The 20,923-nt window shown below is 44.4% G+C and overlaps 2 protein-coding genes across 5 annotated transcripts in view; one reads left to right on the top strand and one right to left on the bottom strand.

Moving 5' to 3' along the window:
* Positions 1-15,407, top strand: part of atp1b1a (ATPase Na+/K+ transporting subunit beta 1a) — a 30,648-nt gene extending 15,241 nt beyond the window's left edge. Inside the window, exons 3-6 of the mRNA XM_036979818.1 lie at positions 4,716-4,871; positions 6,172-6,362; positions 14,146-14,229; positions 14,535-15,407. Coding sequence (XP_036835713.1) covers positions 4,716-4,871; positions 6,172-6,362; positions 14,146-14,229; positions 14,535-14,795 — 692 coding nt within the window. The 3' untranslated portion in view covers positions 14,796-15,407. The remainder of the gene's footprint in view (positions 1-4,715; positions 4,872-6,171; positions 6,363-14,145; positions 14,230-14,534) is intronic.
* Positions 15,408-16,894: 1,487 nt separating this feature from the next.
* The window catches only part of nme7 (NME/NM23 family member 7), a 114,359-nt gene continuing 110,330 nt past the window's right edge, over positions 16,895-20,923 (bottom strand). For 2 of the 4 annotated variants that reach the window (XM_036940834.1, XM_036941823.1), the window contains one exon: positions 16,901-17,217. In XM_036940834.1, the coding sequence (XP_036796729.1) occupies positions 17,185-17,217 (33 nt within the window). In that variant the 3' untranslated portion in view covers positions 16,901-17,184. 4 annotated transcript variants of the gene reach the window in all.

The raw sequence follows: 20,923 nt of genomic DNA, 5'->3' as shown, positions 1-20,923 counted from the left end.
CAGTGGAACGAAAAAAAATTTAATGCCATTATAATTGAAAGATTATAGCTTCTGTAGTAAATGTGTTTTACAGAGAACATTTATACTGTGGACATAAAATGGAACCACGATTAAAACACATAGGCATAGTAAGTAGCTGTATAATGTATGACAAATCATCTTGAAACTTGAAACACAGGCCTAGATGTATGTAAGAGAATATTTGAATGGGTTTTTATCAGAATCTAGCATAATACATTGTACCATCTAAACCGGTGTGAAATATATTTTCCTGAACCCACAATATTGTATTTTCAGCTGTTAGAAGTTGAAAACCGAGAGTAAAAACGCAAAAACAAAACTTAAGATCTGGAAGCATAGAAATAGTGCAGAAAGAACAGATCTACTGCATCTTAGACTTGATTTCAATGAGAACGCCAGATCTATAACACACATTTCCATGTGAATTTGGTCAGGTTGTCCATACCATGTTGTTATTGCACGGTGGGTGAAGGGTTGTGGCTACTTTTCCCCTTTATGTTGCTGTTATGTGGTTGACGGTCTTACTTCCAAGGTTTCTGTAAAAACCTGCTCCTGATCCCCTCCTCCTCCCCACTGAAGGTCCCTCTGACCTCAGACAGCTTCAGCCATTTTGTCCTTCACTCTTCCTCCTCCCCGCCTGCCTGCCAGCCAGCCAGCTTCCCTCCTCAGTCTTCAGCTCTGGGAAACACAGTTTTTACTGGGACTCGACCGCCTGTCTGTTCATGAACACATCTTTGGGATCGGGTTTTCACACACTGCGTGTGGGCAGCTCATCTGAGCCTGTACTCCTGTATGTGGTACAGATGTAGGATCTTAATTTGAGCCAGTTTGCTACAGCAGGAAAATAATCCTGCAGCAACAGGAAATGTGGATTATAATTAATGGACATTTTTGTAGGGGTTGCTCCATCTTTTTATATGGGAAAATGAAGTCAAATTTCAAAATGGGTATTCAAACTTTTTAAACCTCAAATACACTACACATTTTCCTGCAACAGGGTGATCAAATTAAGATCCTAAATCTGTACATTCCCTGGAAATGGCAGAGAATCAACCCTTTAAGCCTGGTGAAATGATTTCTGTAATCTTTTGAGGGCACGTTGAAAGAGTCGAAACAGCCTGTTGTATGAGAAGTTACTGCTGCTTCCTTAGTCTGGCTGGGAGTATGTTTGGAAGCTCTCTCTCTCTCGGTCTGTCTGTCTGTTTCTGTCTGTCTCTGTCTGTTTCTGTCTGTCTCTGGCTGTCTCTCTGTCTGTCTCTCTGTCTCTCTCTCTGTCTCTGTCTCTGTCTGTCTCTGTCTGTTTCTGTCTGTCTCTGGCTGTCTCTCTGTCTGTCTCTCTGTCTCTCTCTCTGTCTCTGTCTCTGTCTGTCTCTGGCTGTCTCTCTGTCTGTCTCTCTGTCTCTCTCTCTGTCTCTGTCTCTCTCTGTCTCTGTCTGTCTGTGTCTCTCTCTGTCTGTCTGTCTGTCTGTGTCTCTCTCTCTGTCTCTGTCTCTGTCTGTCTGTGTCTCTCTCTCTCTGTCTGTCTGTCTGTGTCTGTCTCTTGTTTCTCTCAGGCTTTATTGGCATGGGAAACATGTTAACATTGCCAAAACAAAAGTGAGAAGAAACAAATTTAAAAAATGAACCGTAAACATTACACTCATGTTTCAAAGAAATAGGGACATTTTAAATGTCATATTATGTCTCTATACAGTGTTATAGTGATGTCAAATAGTTAAAGTACAACAGGGAAAATAAATAAACATAAATATGGGTTGTATTTACAATGGTGTTTGTTCTTCACTGGTTGACCTTTTCCTTGTCACCCAATAGATACGGGAGTTTATCAAAATGGCTTTTTACTCTCTCTTTCTCTGTGCCAGGGCATCTCTCCTAGCCCTACCTACCCTGCCTGTGCCAAGGCCTGTTTGCACAGCACATGCTGTCATCTAGGTGGTATTTTTAGCAGCCATTGTAAAAGACTGGCTTCGTGCACATTGGCCTGTTTGCCCGTCGGCCATTTCCCCCTCCAAAGCTGTTGACTGTCAAAGGCCGCCCTGCGCCGCGAGGCAGCAGAAACCACATAAGTAGGTGTGGAGTGTCGTGAGCTGAAGTGAGTTTCCATTGGTGGCCACATAAAGGAAGGAGACGGCAGCTAGAGTTCTGAGGATAAAAGTTTCCATTGTGAGTGAAGAGCACGTGAGGCTTGGTGGTTGAGTAGGGGGGGTGGGGGGTGGGGGAGACTTACACAAGCCGTGGCTGGAAGTAAAATCAACTTGACTGTGTTGAACATGTGACTCCCCATAACATGTCCCAGGACATATGTTTTGAGTAGCATTAAGCTTTAAGACATGAACGGCTGGTTTTCATTGAGGTCTTACTCAATAGACACTGAATGAGGATTCATATTTGGATGTTGAGGAAAGAGCGTGGTGAAATAAACACAATGTTTCCTCTCTCTCTCTCTCTCTCTCTCTCTCTCGCTGTGTTCATGCCACGCCTAGCTGTGACCCTGTAGTGTGCACCAGGGCTGTCAATCTGTGGAAAATTACTGCCACAGTTTACATAGAGTTCCCATCTGAAGAGGACTGTTAAAACACCAAAGGGGGCCGGGCTTTTATGATTTTATTAACCCAAACGGAAAGGAATTAATGGTTAACCATCATTTAACGCTAAAAATGAATGTTGATTTTAATCTGAAAGAAAGTCAGTTAATTCAGGATTCTATATGTTTGTTACATTGGTATGTAGTGTTTTGGAGGGTGGTACAACACAGTTTGTGTTTCAGTAGACCTTTGAAGGGGCCATTTATAATCCTGTTAAGTGTCCTCTCCAACCAGCAGGTCTCGACTGATTCATCAACCCATTCTATGGTTATACCAGTATCTTCTCTTGGGATCTTTACTCCGGTCTGGCAAATTTGTAAAGCGCTTTTCACTTACAGACGGATATCACCAATCTCCTGACATGTCTTATCTGTGTTCTGTATCATCCATACTGACCCAGTGTGTTGTCTATCATCCATACTGACCTAGTGTGTTGTCTATCTACAGGTCTATCATCCATACTGACCTAGTGTGTTGTCTATCTACAGGTCTATCATCCATACTGACCTAGTGTGTTGTCTATCATCCATACTGACCTAGTGTGTTGTCTATCTACAGGTCTATCATCCATACTGACCTAGTGTGTTGTCTATCTACAGGTCTATCATCCATACTGACCTAGTGTGTTGTCTACCTACAGGTCTATCATCCATACTGACCCAGTGTGTTGTCTATCTACAGGTCTATCATCCATACTGACCCAGTATGTTGTCTATCTACAGGTCTATCATCCATACTGACCCAGTGTGTTGTCTATCTACAGGTCTATCATCCATACTGACCCAGTGTGTTGTCTATCTACAGGTCTATCATCCATACTGACCTAGTGTGTTGTCTCCCTACAGGTCTATCATCCATACTGACCCAGTGTGTTGTCTATCTACAGGTCTATCATCCATACTGACCCAGTATGTTGTCTATCTACAGGTCTATCATCCATACTGACCCAGTGTGTTGTCTATCTACAGGTCTATCATCCATACTGACCTAGTGTGTTGTCTCCCTACAGGTCTATCATCCATACTGACCTAGTGTGTTGTCTATCATCCATACTGACCCAGTATGTTGTCTATCTACAGGTCTATCATCTATACTGACCTAGTGTGTTGTCTATCTACAGGTCTATCATCCATACTGACCTAGTGTGTTGTCTATCTACAGGTCTATCATCCATACTGACCTAGTGTGTTGTCTATCTACAGGTCTATCATCCATACTGACCTAGTGTGTTGTCTATCTACAGGTCTATCATCCATACTGACCCAGTGTGTTGTCTATCTACAGGTCTATCATCCATACTGACCTAGTGTGTTGCCTATCATCCATACTGACCTAGTGTGTTGTCTATCTACAGGTCTATCATCCATACTGACCTAGTGTGTTGTCTATCTACAGGTCTATCATCCATACTGACCTAGTGTGTTGTCTATCTACAGGTCTATCATCCATACTGACCTAGTGTGTTGTCTATCTACAGGTCTATCATCCATACTGACCTAGTGTGTTGTCTATCATCCATACTGACCCAGTGTGTTGTCTATCTACAGGTCTATCATCCATACTGACCTAGTGTGTTGTCTATCTTCCATACTGACCTAGTGTGTTGTCTATCTACAGGTCTATCATCCATACTGACCTAGTGTGTTGTCTATCTACAGGTCTATCATCCATACTGACCTAGTGTGTTGTCTATCTACAGGTCTATCATCCATACTGACCTAGTGTGTTGTCTATCTACAGGTCTATCATCCATACTGACCTAGTGTGTTGTCTATCTACAGGTCTATCATCCATACTGACCCAGTGTGTTGTCTATCTACAGGTCTATCATCCATACTGACCCAGTGTGTTGTCTATCTACAGGTCTATCATCCATACTGACCTAGTGTGTTGTCTATCTACAGGTCTATCATCCATACTGACCTAGTGTGTTGTCTATCTACAGGTCTATCATCCATACTGACCTAGTGTGTTGTCTATCTACAGGTCTATCATCCATACTGACCTAGTGTGTTGTCTATCTACAGGTCTATCATCCATACTGACCTAGTGTGTTGTCTATCTACAGGTCTATCATCCATACTGACCTAGTGTGTTGTCTATCTACAGGTCTATCCCACACCCCACGCTCTGAGAAGTTTGAGATCTCTTACAACGTCAACGATGTGGAGACGTATCTGAAATACACCAAGAGCATCAAGGACTTCCTGGAGATGTACGATGAGGAGAGGCAGACCGACCAGAACAAGTACGAAGACTGTGGAGGCAAGTACAGACTAGTAGAAACTAGTAGACACTGGTACAGACTAGTAGACACTGGTACAGACTAGTAGACACTGGTACATACTAGTAGACACTGGTAGACACTGGTACAGACTAGTAGACACTGGTACAGACTAGTAGACACTAGTAGACACTGGTAGACACTGGTACAGACTAGTAGACACTGGTACAGACTAGTAGACACTGGTACAGACTAGTATACACTAGTACAGACTAGTAGACACTGGTACGGACTAGTAGACACTGGTACAGACTAGTAGACACTGGTACAGACTAGTAGACACTAGTAGACACTAGTACAGACTAGTAGAAACTAGTAGACACTGGTACAGACTAGTAGACACTGGTACAGACTAGTAGACACTAGTACAGACTAGTAGACACTAGTAGACACTGGTACAGACTAGTAGACACTAGTAGACACTGGTACAGACTAGTAGACACTGGTACAGCCTAGTAGACACTAGTACAGCCTAGTAGACACTAGTACAGAATAGTAGACACTAGTACAGACTAGTAGAAACTAGTACAGACTAGTAGACACTAGTACAGACTAGTAGAAACTAGTACAGACTAGTAGAAACTATTAGACACTAGTACAGACAGGTACAAACTAGTAGACACTAGTACAAACTAGTAGACACTAGTACAGTCTAGCTGACACTAGTACAGACTAGTACAGACTAATAGACACTAGTAGATACTAGTACAGACTAACTGACACTAGTACAGACTAGTACAGACTAGTAGACACTAGTACAGACTAGAAGACACTAGTACAGACTAGAAGACACCAGTAGACACTAGTACAGACTAGTAGACCCTGGTACAGACTAGTAGACCCTAGTACAGACTAGTAGAAACTAGTTCAGACTAGTAGAAACTAGTTCAGACTAGTAGACCCTGGTACAGACTTGTAGACCCTGGTACAGACTAGTAGACCCTGGTATAGACTAGTACAGACTAGTAGACCCTGGTACAGACTAGTACAGACTAGTTAGGGTTTAGTTATGCTGTGTCTGGTGTATTAATGTACCCTGTTAGGGTTTAGTTATGCTGTGTCTGGTGTATTAATGTACCCTGTTAGGGTTTAGTTATGCTGTGTCTGGTGTATTAATGTACCCTGTTAGGGTTTAGTTATGCTGTGTCTGGTGTATTAATGTACCCTGTTAGGGTTTAGTTATGCTGTGTCTGGTCTATTAATGTACCCTGTTAGGGTTTAGTTACTGGTCTATATTGTCTGCTCAGGTGACTGATCTAATTGGTCTCTCTGTGCCTGTAGAATTACCTGAATCGTACAGGGACCGTGGTGAGCTGGAGAGTGACGCTGGAGTGAGGAAGGCCTGCAGGTTCAAGCGAACCTGGCTGGGACCCTGTGCTGGTCTGGATGGTCACGACGAAAACTTCGGCTTCAAGGATGGGAAACCCTGTCTGATTGCCAAGCTCAACAGGATCATCAACTTCCGACCAAGGGTATGTATACCTGCCCCACGCTAAACTAGTTTATACCATTGATGAAGCTCGGGTTAACGTAGAAGTCAAGTCTTGTGTAATTTGGTCAGCTGTGTGATTCACTTCTGGGTCCATACGTGTTCGATATTGAGAGTTCCAGCAAAAACAAAGTCTCTACCCTCGCAAGGAAACTCTCAGCCAAAAACAGTCTCTACCCTCGTAAGGAAACTCTCAGCCAAAAACAGTCTCTACCCTCGTAAGGAAACTCTCAGCCAAAAACAGTCTCTACCCTCGTAAGGAAACTCTCAGCCAAAAACAGTCTCTACCCTCGCAAGGAAACTCTCAGCCAAAAACAGTCTCTACCCTCGCAAGGAAACTCACAGCCAAAAACAGTCTCTACCCTCGTAAGGAAACTCTCAGCCAAAAACAGTCTCTACCCTCGCAAGGAAACTCTCAGCCAAAAACAGTCTCTACCCTCGTAAGGAAACTCTCAGCCAAAAACAGTCTCTACCCTCGCAAGGAAACTCTCAGCCAAAAACAGTCTCTACCCTCGCAAGGAAACTCTCAGCCAAAAACAGTCTCTACCCTCACAAGGAAACTCACAGCCAAAAACAGTCTCTACCCTCACAAGGAAACTCACAGCCAAAAACAGTCTCTACCCTCACAAGGAAACTCTCAGCCAAAAACAGTCTCTACCCTCACAAGGAAACTCTCAGCCAAAAACAGTCTCTACCCTCGCAAGGAAACTCTCAGCCAAAAACAGTCTCTACCCTCGCAAGGAAACTCTCAGCCAAAAACAGTCTCTACCCTCACAAGGAAACTCTCAGCCAAAAACAGTCTCTACCCTCACAAGGAAACTCTCAGCCAAAAACAGTCTCTACCCTCACAAGGAAACTCTCAGCCAAAAACAGTCTCTACCCTCGCAAGGAAACTCTCAGCCAAAAACAGTCTCTACCCTCGTAAGGAAACTCTCAGCCAAAGCCCCCCCCCCCCCCCCCCTTTATGATTCGTGTCGGCGCACACCAAGCATTCAAGGTGAAGCCGCCGTTTAAGCACCGCCTTCGCCCAATCCTGATACGTCTAGATAACCAGTGAGGAAAACCCCCAAAACTGAACTACTGCTGCTCGAACATCACACATCCCATTCAGTCCCAGAAGACTCTCCGGTCCACACGCAGAATAACCTTTTATTTATTGATTTATTTAAGGTTTCCTTCAATTTCCTGTGGTAGACACAATTCAGATTTTAGCCTCCATGTATGCTAAACTGAATGTGCCAGAACACAGGTCCTCCAGACCTGAAACACAGCCTGTATCTCCAGACCTGAAACACAGCCTGTATCACCAGACCCTCCAGACCTGAAACACAGCCTGTATCTCCAGACCTGAAACACAGCCTGTATCACCAGACCCTCCAGACCTGAAACACAGTCTGTATCAACAGACCCTCCAGACCTGAAACACAGTCTGTATCAACAGACCCTCCAGACCTGAAACACAGTCTGTATCAACAGACCCTCCAGACCTGAAACACAGTCTGTATCAACAGACCCTCCAGACCTGAAACACAGCCTGTATCAACAGACCCTCCAGACCTGAAACACAGCCTGTATCACAGACCCTCCAGACCTGAAACACAGTCTGTATTACCAGACCCTCCAGACCTGAAACACAGTCTGTATCACAGACCCTCCAGACCTGAAACACAGTCTGTATCAACAGACCCTCCAGACGTGAAACACAGCCTCTATGAACAGACCCTCCAGACCTGAAACACAGCCTGTATCAACAGACCCTCCAGACCTGAAACACAGCCTGTATCACCAGACCCTCCAGACCTGAAACACAGCCTGTATCAACAGACCCTCCAGACCTGAAACACAGCCTGTATCAACAGACCCTCCAGACCTGAAACACAGCCTGTATCAACAGACCCTCCAGACCTGAAACACAGCCTGTATCAACAGACCCTCCAGACCTGAAACACAGTCTGTATCAACAGACCCTCCAGACCTGAAACACAGTCTGTATCAACAGACCCTCCAGACCTGAAACACAGGCTGTATGAACAGACCCTCCAGACCTGAAACACAGTCTGTATGAACAGACCCTCCAAACCTGAAACACAGTCTGTATGAACAGACCCTCCAGACCTGAAACACAGTCTGTATCAACAGACCCTCCAGACCTGAAACACAGCCTGTATCACCAGACCCTCCAGACCTGAAACACAGTCTGTATCAACAGACCCTCCAGACCTGAAACACAGGCTGTATGAACAGACCCTCCAGACCTGAAACACAGGCTGTATCAACAGACCCTCCAGACCTAAGAAACAGGCTGTATGAACAGACCCTCCAGACCTGAAACACAGTCTGTATCAACAGACCCTCCAGACCTGAAACACAGTCTGTATCAACAGACCCTCCAGACCTAAGAAACAGGCTGTATGAACAGACCCTCCAGACCTGAAACACAGTCTGTATCAACAGACCCTCCAGACCTGAAACACAGTCTGTATCAACAGACCCTCCAGACCTGAAACACAGTCTGTATCAACAGACCCTCCAGACCTGAAACACAGCCTGTATCACAGACCCTCCAGACCTGAAACACAGTCTGTATCAACAGACCCTCCAGACCTGAACACAGTCTGTATCAACAGACCCTCCAGACCTGAAACACAGTCTGAATCAACAGACCCTCCAGACCTGAAACACAGCCTGTATCAACAGACCCTCCAGACCTGAAACACAGCCTGTATCACGGACCCTCCAGACCTGAAACACAGTCTGTATCACAGACCCTCCAGACCTGAAACACAGTCTGTATCAACAGACCCTCCAGACGTGAAACACAGCCTCTATGAACAGACCCTCCAGACCTGAAACACAGCCTGTATCAACAGACCCTCCAGACCTGAAACACAGCCTGTATCAACAGACCCTCCAGACCTGAAACACAGCCTGTATCAACAGACCCTCCAGACCTGAAACACAGTCTGTATCAACAGACCCTCCAGACCTGAAACACAGTCTGTATCAACAGACCCTCCAGACCTGAAACACAGGCTGTATGAACAGACCCTCCAGACCTGAAACACAGTCTGTATGAACAGACCCTCCAAACCTGAAACACAGTCTGTATGAACAGACCCTCCAGACCTGAAACACAGTCTGTATCAACAGACCCTCCAGACCTGAAACACAGCCTGTATCACCAGACCCTCCAGACCTGAAACACAGTCTGTATCAACAGACCCTCCAGACCTGAAACACAGGCTGTATGAACAGACCCTCCAGACCTGAAACACAGGCTGTATCAACAGACCCTCCAGACCTAAGAAACAGGCTGTATGAACAGACCCTCCAGACCTGAAACACAGTCTGTATGAACAGACCCTCCAGACCTGAAACACAGTCTGTATCAACAGACCCTCCAGACCTGAAACACAGTCTGTATCAACAGACCCTCCAGACCTAAGAAACAGGCTGTATGAACAGACCCTCCAGACCTGAAACACAGTCTGTATCAACAGACCCTCCAGACCTGAAACACAGTCTGTATCAACAGACCCTCCAGACCTAAGAAACAGGCTGTATGAACAGACCCTCCAGACCTGAAACACAGTCTGTATCAACAGACCCTCCAGACCTGAAACACAGTCTGTATCAACAGACCCTCCAGACCTGAAACACAGTCTGTATCAACAGACCCTCCAGACCTGAAACACAGCCTGTATCACAGACCCTCCAGACCTGAAACACAGTCTGTATCAACAGACCCTCCAGACCTGAAACACAGTCTGTATCAACAGACCCTCCAGACCTGAAACACAGTCTGTATCAACAGACCCTCCAGACCTGAAACACAGCCTGTATCAACAGACCCTCCAGACCTGAAACACAGCCTGTATCACAGACCCTCCAGACCTGAAACACAGTCTGTATCACAGACCCTCCAGACCTGAAACACAGTCTGTATCAACAGACCCTCCAGACGTGAAACACAGCCTCTATGAACAGACCCTCCAGACCTGAAACACAGCCTGTATCAACAGACCCTCCAGACCTGAAACACAGCCTGTATCACCAGACCCTCCAGACCTGAAACACAGCCTGTATCAACAGACCCTCCAGACCTGAAACACAGCCTGTATCAACAGACCCTCCAGACCTGAAACACAGCCTGTATCAACAGACCCTCCAGACCTGAAACACAGTCTGTATCAACAGACCCTCCAGACCTGAAACACAGTCTGTATCAACAGACCCTCCAGACCTGAAACACAGGCTGTATGAACAGACCCTCCAGACCTGAAACACAGTCTGTATGAACAGACCCTCCAAACCTGAAACACAGTCTGTATGAACAGACCCTCCAGACCTGAAACACAGTCTGTATCAACAGACCCTCCAGACCTGAAACACAGGCTGTATGAACAGACCCTCCAGACCTGAAACACAGGCTGTATCAACAGACCCTCCAGACCTAAGAAACAGGCTGTATGAACAGACCCTCCAGACCTGAAACACAGCCTGTATGAATATATTAACCGAAGAAGAAGTTTCTCCATGACTCTACTTCCTGTAGTCTTGACTGTGTGGCGATAGAAGCTGACACTGAGCAACACTTCACAGAAACAGTTTCAGGGTGATAACCTGATAATGACAACAATGCTTATTGGTCCGGGTTAGGCTAATACAATAATGCTGTTGGGTCTATCTGGGTTAGGCTAATACAATAATGCTGTTGGGTCTATCTGGGTTAGGCTAATACAATAATGCTGTTGGGTCTATCTGGGTTAGGCTAATACAATAATGCTGTTGGGTCTATCTGGGTTAGGCTAATACAATAATGCTGTTGGGTCTATCTGGGTTAGGCTAATACAATAATGCTGTTGGGTCTATCTGGGTTAGGCTAATACAATAATGCAGTTGGGTCTATCTGGGTTAGGCTAATACAATAATGCTGTTGGGTCTATCTGGGTTAGGCTAATACAATAATGCTGTTGGGTCTATCTGGGTTAGGCTAATACAATAATGCTGTTGGGTCTATCTGGGTTAGGCTAATACAATAATGCTGTTGGGTCTATCTGGGTTAGGCTAATACAATAATGCTGTTGGGTCTATCTGGGTTAGGCTAATACAATAATGCTGTTGGGTCTATCTGGGTTAGGCTAATACAATAATGCTGTTGGGTCTATCTGGGTTAGGCTAATACAATAATGCTGTTGGGTCTATCTGGGTTAGGCTAATACAATAATGCTGTTGGGTCTATCTGGGTTAGGCTAATACAATAATGCTGTTGGGTCTATCTGGGTTAGGCTAATACAATAATGCTGTTGGGTCTATCTGGGTTAGGCTAATACAATAATGCTGTTGGGTCTATCTGGGTTAGGCTAATACAATAATGCTGTTGGGTCTATCTGGGTTAGGCTAATACAATAATGCTGTTGGGTCTATCTGGGTTAGGCTAATACAATAGTGCTGTTGGGTCTATCTGGGTTAGGCTAATACAATAGTGCTGTTGGGTCTATCTGGGTTAGGCTAATACAATAATGCTGTTGGGTCTATCTGGGTTAGGCTAATACAATAATGCTGTTGGGTCTATCTGGGTTAGGCTAATACAATAATGCTGTTGGGTCTATCTGGGTTAGGCTAATACAATAATGCTGTTGGGTCTATCTGGGTTAGGCTAATACAATAATGCTGTTGGGTCTATCTGGGTTAGGCTAATACAATAATGCTGTTGGGTCTATCTGGGTTAGGCTAATACAATAATGCTGTTGGGTCTATCTGGGTTAGGCTAATACAATAATGCTGTTGGGTCTATCTGGGTTAGGCTAATACAATAATGCTGTTGGGTCTATCTGGGTTAGGCTAATACAATAATGCTGTTGGGTCTATCTGGGTTAGGCTAATACAATAATGCTGTTGGGTCTATCTGGGTTAGGCTAATACAATAATGCTGTTGGGTCTATCTGGGTTAGGCTAATACAATAATGCTGTTGGGTCTATCTGGGTTAGGCTAATACAATAATGCTGTTGGGTCTATCTGGGTTAGGCTAATACAATAATGCTGTTGGGTCTATCTGGGTTAGGCTAATACAATAATGCTGTTGGGTCTGTCTGGGTTAGGCTAATACAATAATGCTGTTGGGTCTGTCTGGGTTAGGCTAATACAATAATGCTGTTGGGTCTGTCTGGGTTAGGCTAATACAATAATGCTGTTGGGTCTATCTGGGTTAGGCTAATACAATAATGCTGTTGGGTCTATCTGGGTTAGGCTAATACAATAATGCTGTTGGGTCTATCTGGGTTAGGCTAATACAATAATGCTGTTGGGTCTATCTGGGTTAGGCTAATACAATAATGCTGTTGGGTCTATCTGGGTTAGGCTAATACAATAATGCTGTTGGGTCTATCTGGGTTAGGCTAATACAATAATGCTGTTGGGTCTATCTGGGTTAGGCTAATACAATAATGCTGTTGGGTCTATCTGGGTTAGGCTAATACAATAATGCTGTTGGGTCTATCTGGGTTAGGCTAATACAATAATGCTGTTGGGTCTATCTGGGTTAGGCTAATACAATAATGCTGTTGGGTCTATCTGGGTTAGGCTAATACAATAATGCTGTTGGGTCTATCTGGGTTAGGCTAATACAATAATGCTGTTGGGTCTATCTGGGTTAGGCTAATACAATAATGCTGTTGGGTCTATCTGGGTTAGGCTAATACAATAATGCTGTTGGGTCTATCTGGGTTAGGCTAATACAATAATGCTGTTGGGTCTATCTGGGTTAGGCTAATACAATAATGCTGTTGGGTCTATCTGGGTTAGGCTAATACAATAATGCTGTTGGGTCTATCTGGGTTAGGCTAATACAATAATGCTGTTGGGTCTATCTGGGTTAGGCTAATACAATAATGCTGTTGGGTCTATCTGGGTTAGGCTAATACAATAATGCTGTTGGGTCTATCTGGGTTAGGCTAATACGATAATGCTATTGGGTCTGTCTGGGTTAGGTTAAGGTGATAATGCTGATTGGTCTGTCTGGGTTAGGTTAAGGTGATAATGCTGATGGTCTGTCTCGGTTAGGTTAAGGTGATAATGCTGATCGGTCTGTCAGGGTTAGGTTAATACGATAATGCTGATCGGTCTGTCAGGGTTAGGTTAATACGATAATGCTGATCGGTCTGTCAGGGTTAGGTTAATACGATAATACTGATTGGTCTGTCAGGGTTAGGTTAAGGTGATAATGCTGATCGGTCTGTCTGGGTTAGGCTAACATGATAATGCTGATCGGTCTGTCGGTTAGGCTAACATGATAATGCTGATGGGTCTGTCTGTGATAGGTTAATATGATAATGCTGTTTGGTCTGTCTGTGATAGGTTAATATAATAATGCTGATTGGTCTGTCTGTGATAGGTTAAGGTGATAATGCTGATTGGTCTGTCTGTGATAGGTTAATATGATAATGCTGATTGGTCTGTCTGTGATAGGTTAAGGTGATAATGCTGATTGGTCTGTCTGTGATAGGTTAAGGTGATAATGCTGATTGGTCTGTCTGTGATAGGTTAATATGATAATGCTGATTGGTCTGGCTGTGATAGGTTAAGGTGATAATGCTGTAGGTCTGTCTGTGATAGGTTAATATGATAATCCTGATTGGTCTGGCTGTGATAGGTTAAGGTGATAATGCTGATTGGTCTGTCTGTGATAGGTTAATATGATAATGCTGATTGGTCTGTCTGTGATAGGTTAAGGTGATAATGCTGATTGGTCTCGGTTTTGTTTCAGCCTCCAACCAACAATGCCTCCGTCCCTGAAGCCGGCCAGAGCAGAGTCCAGACCAACGTTATCCCCATCCACTGTCAGAACAAGGTACGCCTCGCACGGGACTGGGAAGCATATCATAAAGACAACATCCAAAATGGCACCCTTTCCCCGATATAGTGCACTGTCATTTTGACCAGGGCCAATAGGGTTCTGGTCAAAAGGGTGCCATTTCTGATACAACCATACAATGAACTTGTTGTTCCCTTACATCACGCTGTCAGGGATAAATGCTATGCTTGTTCTCTGCATGTGTTTTTAGTCCTGCTAGATGTAGGCTATATTCAATTGTAATATAGAACTAGTTTATACCTTAGGAAAAAGATCCAACACTGTGATATCATTCTCCACAGAGAGAGGAGGATGCTAGCAAGATTGGTGAGATCAAGTACTATGGCATGGGCATGGGGTTCCCCCTCCAGTACTACCCCTACTATGGCAAGCTGCTGCACCCCAACTACCTACAGCCTCTGGTGGCCATCCAGTTTACCAACCTCACCTTCAACGAGGAGCTGCGTCTTGAGTGCAAAGTGTATGGAGCGAACATTGACTACAGCGAGAAAGATCGCTACCAAGGACGATTTGACGTTAAGTTCACCATCAGCAATTTATGACCTCAGAAAAACACACTGTTATCTTCCCACATTTCAAAACAAGATGATTTAGAAGAAAAAAAAAAGTTATATTAAAAACACGACTAGTCTTGGAACAAACTTTCATAATATACGGGACCTAGAGTCAATCTGTGTACACTACACTGGCTTTTCTGCATAATGTCTAGGGTTAGAATGTACACTACACTGGCTTCCTGCATAATGTCTAGGGTTAGAATGTACTTTACAGGAAGAGTAGCAATAGCAACATATTTATTCTACTGTAAATGAGAAGTCCCTGAGCCATGGGACATGTTCATCTCTTACTGTAAATTGCAATTCCACTACTGATATGTAGCGAGCAGTGTTTCTGTCTGTCCTCCTAAGTATTCTGCCTAATGTGGTTTCTATATATGTTTGGAGTGTCCAGTACAGTAGTGGCATACAGTGGTCCTTTCCAAGCCATGTTGTAATTTCTGTTGTCTTATGTCAGTAAGCTTTAGTGGTCCAAGGTGTGTTTGTGTTTTAATGTGAGTGTGTGGATATGTGTTAATGTGCTCTTACTAACTGAAAATGCTGGCATGGTACGCTCTGATCTCCAAGTCTGTCAGTAAACGGATGCACTCCCCGGAATGCTTTTCCTGTGTCTTTTTGAGTTGATTGTGGGACAATATTTCTACATTACTATTTTTCTTTTAGCATCAACTTTAATATGGGACAGAGGGTTTAATGAAATGTCTTGTTTGATCCTCCTCTCTATGTTCAATGCTCCTCCTCCTCCTCTCTATGTTCAATGCTTCTCCTCCTCTCTCTCTGTTCAATGCTTCTCCTCCTCCTCCTCCTCCTCTCTCTATGTTCAATGCTTCTCCTCCTCTCTCTCTGTTCAATGCTTCTCCTCCTCCTCTCTATGTTCAATGCTTCTCCTCCTCTCTCTGTTCAATGCTTCTCATCCTCCTCATCTCTATGTTCAATGCTTCTCCTCCTCCTCTCTGTTCAATGCTTCTCCTCCTCCTCCTCTCTATGTTCAATGCTTCTCCTCCTCCTCGCTCTATTTTCAATGCTTCTCCTCCTCCTCTCTATGTTCAATGCTTCTCCTCCTCTCTCTGTTCAATGCTTCTCCTCCTCTCTCTGTTCAATGCTTCTCCTCCTCCTCATCTCTCTCTGTTCAATGCTTCTCCTCCTCCTCTCTGTTCAATGCTTCTCCTCCTTCTCCTCTCTATGTTCAATGCTTCTCCTCCTTCTCCTCTCTATGTTCAATGCTTCTCCTCCCTATGTTCAATGCTTCTTCTCCTCCTCCTCTCTATGTTCAATGCTTCTCCTCCTCCTCCTCCTCTCTATGTTCAATGCTTCTCCTCCTCTCTCTATGTTCAATGCTTCTCCTCCTCTCTCTGTTCAATGCTTCTCCTCCTCTCTCTGTTCAATGCTTCTCCTCCTCCTCATCTCTCTATGTTCAAATCTTCTCCTCCTCCTCCTCTCTATGTTCAATGCTTCTCCTCCTCCTCTCTATGTTCAAATCGTCTCCTCCTCCTCCTCTCTATGTTCAATGCTTCTCCTCTTCTCTATGTTCAATGCTTCTCCTCCTCCTCTCTATGTTCAATGCTTCTCCTCTCTCTATGTTCAATGCTTCTCCTCCTCTCTGTTCAATGCTTCTCCTCCTCTCTGTTCAATGCTTCTCCTCCTCTCTATGTTCAATGCTTCTCCTCCTCCTCTCTATGTTCAATGCTTCTCCTCCTCCCTATGTTCAATGCTTCTCCTCCTCTCTCTGTTCAATGCTTCTCCTCCTTCTCCTCTCTATGTTCAATGCCTCTCCTCCTCATGTTCAATGCTTCTCCTCCTCCTCCTCTCTATGTTCAATGCCTCTCCTCCTCCTCTCTATGTTCAATGCTTCTCCTCCTCCTCCTCTCTATGTTCAATGCTTCTCCTTCTCCTCTCTCTATGTAGTCTAGAGCAGTGTTCTGTGTCCTGCAGCAGGCAGGGAAGACTATCTTCCTTCCTCCTCCATGGAAACACTGACAGCAACTCTTTGTTTTTTTAAAACCAACCCTTTAATTTGCTGGAGACATCACATGACACGGTGTAACTGTCTAATGAAGTCATTTTCATGGTGGAAGAGTTTTATATTTATGCAGTTGTACAATTTTTTTTTTCCCGCAGGAAAAAGTGTAATGTATGGATCCGATACCAAAGTCGCTGGTCAAAAAGTTAGAATATCAGAAGCAATGCAGTACCCTGTGTAATAGGAGGTTTTGTTGGTGTAAAAGTGATCAATGTTGAACATCCAGACACTCGTCAGGAGTCCATCTGGGTAAGACCTTAAAGACAAATAAATTGAGAAATTATCCTGTGGTCAATGTCTCTTTTATTTCAATACATACTCATAGAAATGGAATGTGCATTTGTGTAATAATCTTCATCCATCCAAAATCTTGAAGAAATATTGGACCTGTTGAAAGGGAAAATTAACAATTATGAATCTCTGAAAAAAGACTAAATTCTCCTGAAATCCTAGTTTAGAAACAGACTTACTGTAACTAAAATATGACGTTGATAGATAGCTTTTTAAAATTATGTGGCCTATCCCAGACAGCATATGCTTAGGTTGAGTTATAGTAGAATAGTAGTAGAGAGAACGTGCATTTCATGGCTTATGAAAGTGTTGAATAACGTGTTGACAGAGGGGAGTAACAACGTGTTGACAGCGCTGAGTAACAACGTGTTGACAGCGCTGAGTAACAACGTGTTGACAGCGCTGAGTAACAACGTGTTGACAGTGCTGAGTAACAACGTGATGAGTAACAACGTGTTGACAGCGCTGAGTAACAACGTGTTGACAGTGATGAGTAACAATGTGTTGACAGTGATGAGTAACAACGTGTTGACAGCGCTGAGTAACAACGTGTTGACAGCGCTGAGTAACAACGCGTTGACAGCACTGAGTAACAACGTGTTGACAGTGAGGAGTAACGTGTTGACAGTGAGGAGTAACAACGTGTTGACAGTGCTGAGTAACAACGTGTTGACAGTGATGAGTAACAACATGTTGACAGCGCTGAGTAACAACGTGAAGAGTAACAACGTGTTGACAGCGCTGAGTAACAACGTGTTGACAGTGATGAGTAACAACGTGTTGACAGTGCTGAGTAACAACGTGCTGACAGTGCTGAGTAACAACGTGAAGAGTAACAACGTGTTGACAGCGCTGAGTAACAACGTGATGAGTAACAACGTGTTGACAGTGCTGAGTAACAACGTGAAGAGTAACAACGTGTTGACAGTGCTGAGTAACAACGTGAAGAGTAACAACGTGTTGACAGCGCTGAGTAACAACGTGAAGAGTAACAACGTGTTGACAGCGCTGAGTAACAACGTGTTGACAGCGCTGAGTAACAACGTGATGAGTAACAACGTGTTGACAGTGCTGAGTAACAACGTGAAGAGTAACAACGTGTTGACAGCGCTGAGTAACAACGTGAAGAGTAACAACGTGTTGACAGCGCTGAGTAACAACGTGAAGAGTAACAACGTGTTGACAGTGATGAGTAACAACGTGAAGAGTAACAACGTGTTGACAGCGCTGAGTAACAACGTGAAGAGTAACAACGTGTTGACAGCGCTGAGTAACAACGTGATGAGTAACAACGTGTTGACAGTGATGAGTAACAACGTGTTGACAGTGATGAGTAACAACGTGTTGACAGTGATGAGTAACAACGTGAAGAGTAACAACGTGTTGACAGTGATGAGTAACAACGTGAAGAGTAACAACGTGTTGACAGTGATGAGTAACAACGTGTTGACAGTGATGAGTAACAACGTGTTGACAGTGCTGAGTAACAACATGCTGACAGTGCTGAGTAACAACGTGATGAGTAACAACGTGTTGACAGTGCCGAGTAACAACGTGAAGAGTAACAACGTGTTGACAGTGCTGAGTAACAACGTGTTGACAGTGCTGAGTAACAACGTGTTGACAGTGATGAGTAACAACGTGTTGACAGCGCTGAGTAACAACGTGTTGACAGTGATGAGTAACAACGTGTTGACAGCGCCGAGTAACAACGTGAAGAGTAACAACGTGTTGACAGCGCTGAGTAACAACGTGAAGAGTAACAACGTGTTGACAGCGCTGAGTAACAACGTGAAGAGTAACAACGTGTTGACAGCGCTGAGTAACAACGTGATGAGTAACAACGTGTTGACAGTGCTGAGTAACAACGTGAAGAGTAACAACGTGTTGACAGCGCTGAGTAACAACGTGAAGAGTAACAACGTGTTGACAGCGCTGAGTAACAACGTGAAGAGTAACAACGTGTTGACAGCGCTGAGTAACAACGTGATGAGTAACAACGTGTTGACAGTGATGAGTAACAACGTGAAGAGTAACAACGTGTTGACAGCGCTGAGTAACAACGTGAAGAGTAACAACATGTTGACAGCGCTGAGTAACAACGTGAAGAGTAACAACGTGTTGACAGTGAAGAGTAACAACGAGTTGACAGTGAAGAGTAACAACGTGTTGACAGTGCTGAGTAACAACATGCTGACAGTGCTGAGTAACAACGTGATGAGTAACAACGTGTTGACAGTGCCGAGTAACAACGTGAAGAGTAACAACGTGTTGACAGTATTGAGTAACAACGTGATGAGTAACAACGTATTGACAGTGCTGAGTAACAACGTGTTGACAGTGCTGAGTAACAAAGTGTTGACAGTGCTGACTAACAACGTGTTGACCGTGCTGAGTAACAACGTGAAAAGTAACAACGTGTTGACAGTGATGAGTAACAACGTGTTGACAGCGCTGAGTAACAACGTGTTGACAGTGCTGAGTAACAACGTGAAGAGTAACAACGTGTTGACAGTGATGAGTAACAACGTGTTGACAGTGCTGAGTAACAACGTGTTGACAGTGATGAGTAACAACGTGTTGACAGTGCTGAGTAACAACGTGTTGACAGCGCTGAGTAACAGCGTGTTGACAGTGAAGAGTAACAACGTGTTGACAGTGATGAGTAACAACGCGTTGACAGTGAAGAGTAACAACGTGATGAGTAACAACGTGTTGACAGCGCTGAGTAACAACGTGTTGGTCAGACTCCGGAGACGGGCACACCGCGCACCACTCCCTAGCATTCTCCTTGCCAATGTCCAGTCTCTTGACAACAAGGTTGATGAAATCTGAGCAAGGGTAGCATTCCAGAGGGACATCAGAGACTGTAACGTCCTCTGCTTCACTGAAACATGGCTCACTGGAGAGACTCTATCCGAAGCGGTGCAGCCAACGGGTTTCTCCACGCATCGCGCTGACAGAAACAAACATCTTTCTGGTAAGAAGAGGGGCGGGGGCGTATGCCTCATGGCCAACGTGACATGGTGTGATGAAAGAAACATACAGGAACTCAAATCCTTCTGTTCACCTGATTTAGAATTCCTCACAATCAAATGTAGACCGCATTATCTACCAAGAGAATTCTCTTCGATTATAATCACAGCCGTATATATCCCCCCCCCAAGCAGACACATCGATGGCTCTGAACAAACTTTATTTAACTCTCTGCAAACTGGAAACGATTTATCCGGAGGCTGCATTCATTGTAGCTGGGGATTTTAACAAGGCTAATCTGAAAACAAGACTCCCAAAATTTTATCAGCATATCGATTGCGCAACCAGGGGTGGAAAGACCTTGGATCATTGTTACTCTAACTTCCGCGACGCATATAAGGCCCTGCCCCGCCCCCCTTTCGGAAAAGCTGACCACGACTCCATTTTGTTGATCCCTGCCTACAGACAGAAACTAAAACAAGAGGCTCCCACGCTGAGGTCTGTCCAACGCTGGTCCGACCAAGCTGACTCCACACTCCAAGACTGCTTCCATCACGTGGACTGGGAGATGTTTCGTATTGCGTCAGATAACAACATTGACGAATACGCTGATTCGGTGTGCGAGTTCATTAGAACGTGCGTTGAAGATGTCGTTCCCATAGCAACAATTAACACATTCCCTAACCAGAAACCGTGGATTGATGGCAGCATTCGTGTGAAACTGAAAGCGCGAACCACTGCTTTTAATCAGGGCAAGGTGTCTGGTAACATGACCGAATACAAACAGTGCAGCTATTCCCTCCGCAAGGCTATCAAACAAGCTAAG

The sequence above is a fragment of the Oncorhynchus mykiss genome, chromosome 1, assembly GCF_013265735.2.
Source record: "Oncorhynchus mykiss isolate Arlee chromosome 1, USDA_OmykA_1.1, whole genome shotgun sequence".
Taxonomy (NCBI): Eukaryota; Metazoa; Chordata; class Actinopteri; order Salmoniformes; family Salmonidae; genus Oncorhynchus; species Oncorhynchus mykiss.
The sequence above is the reverse complement of the archived record's forward strand: the minus strand, read 5'-3'. Positions and strand labels throughout refer to the sequence as shown.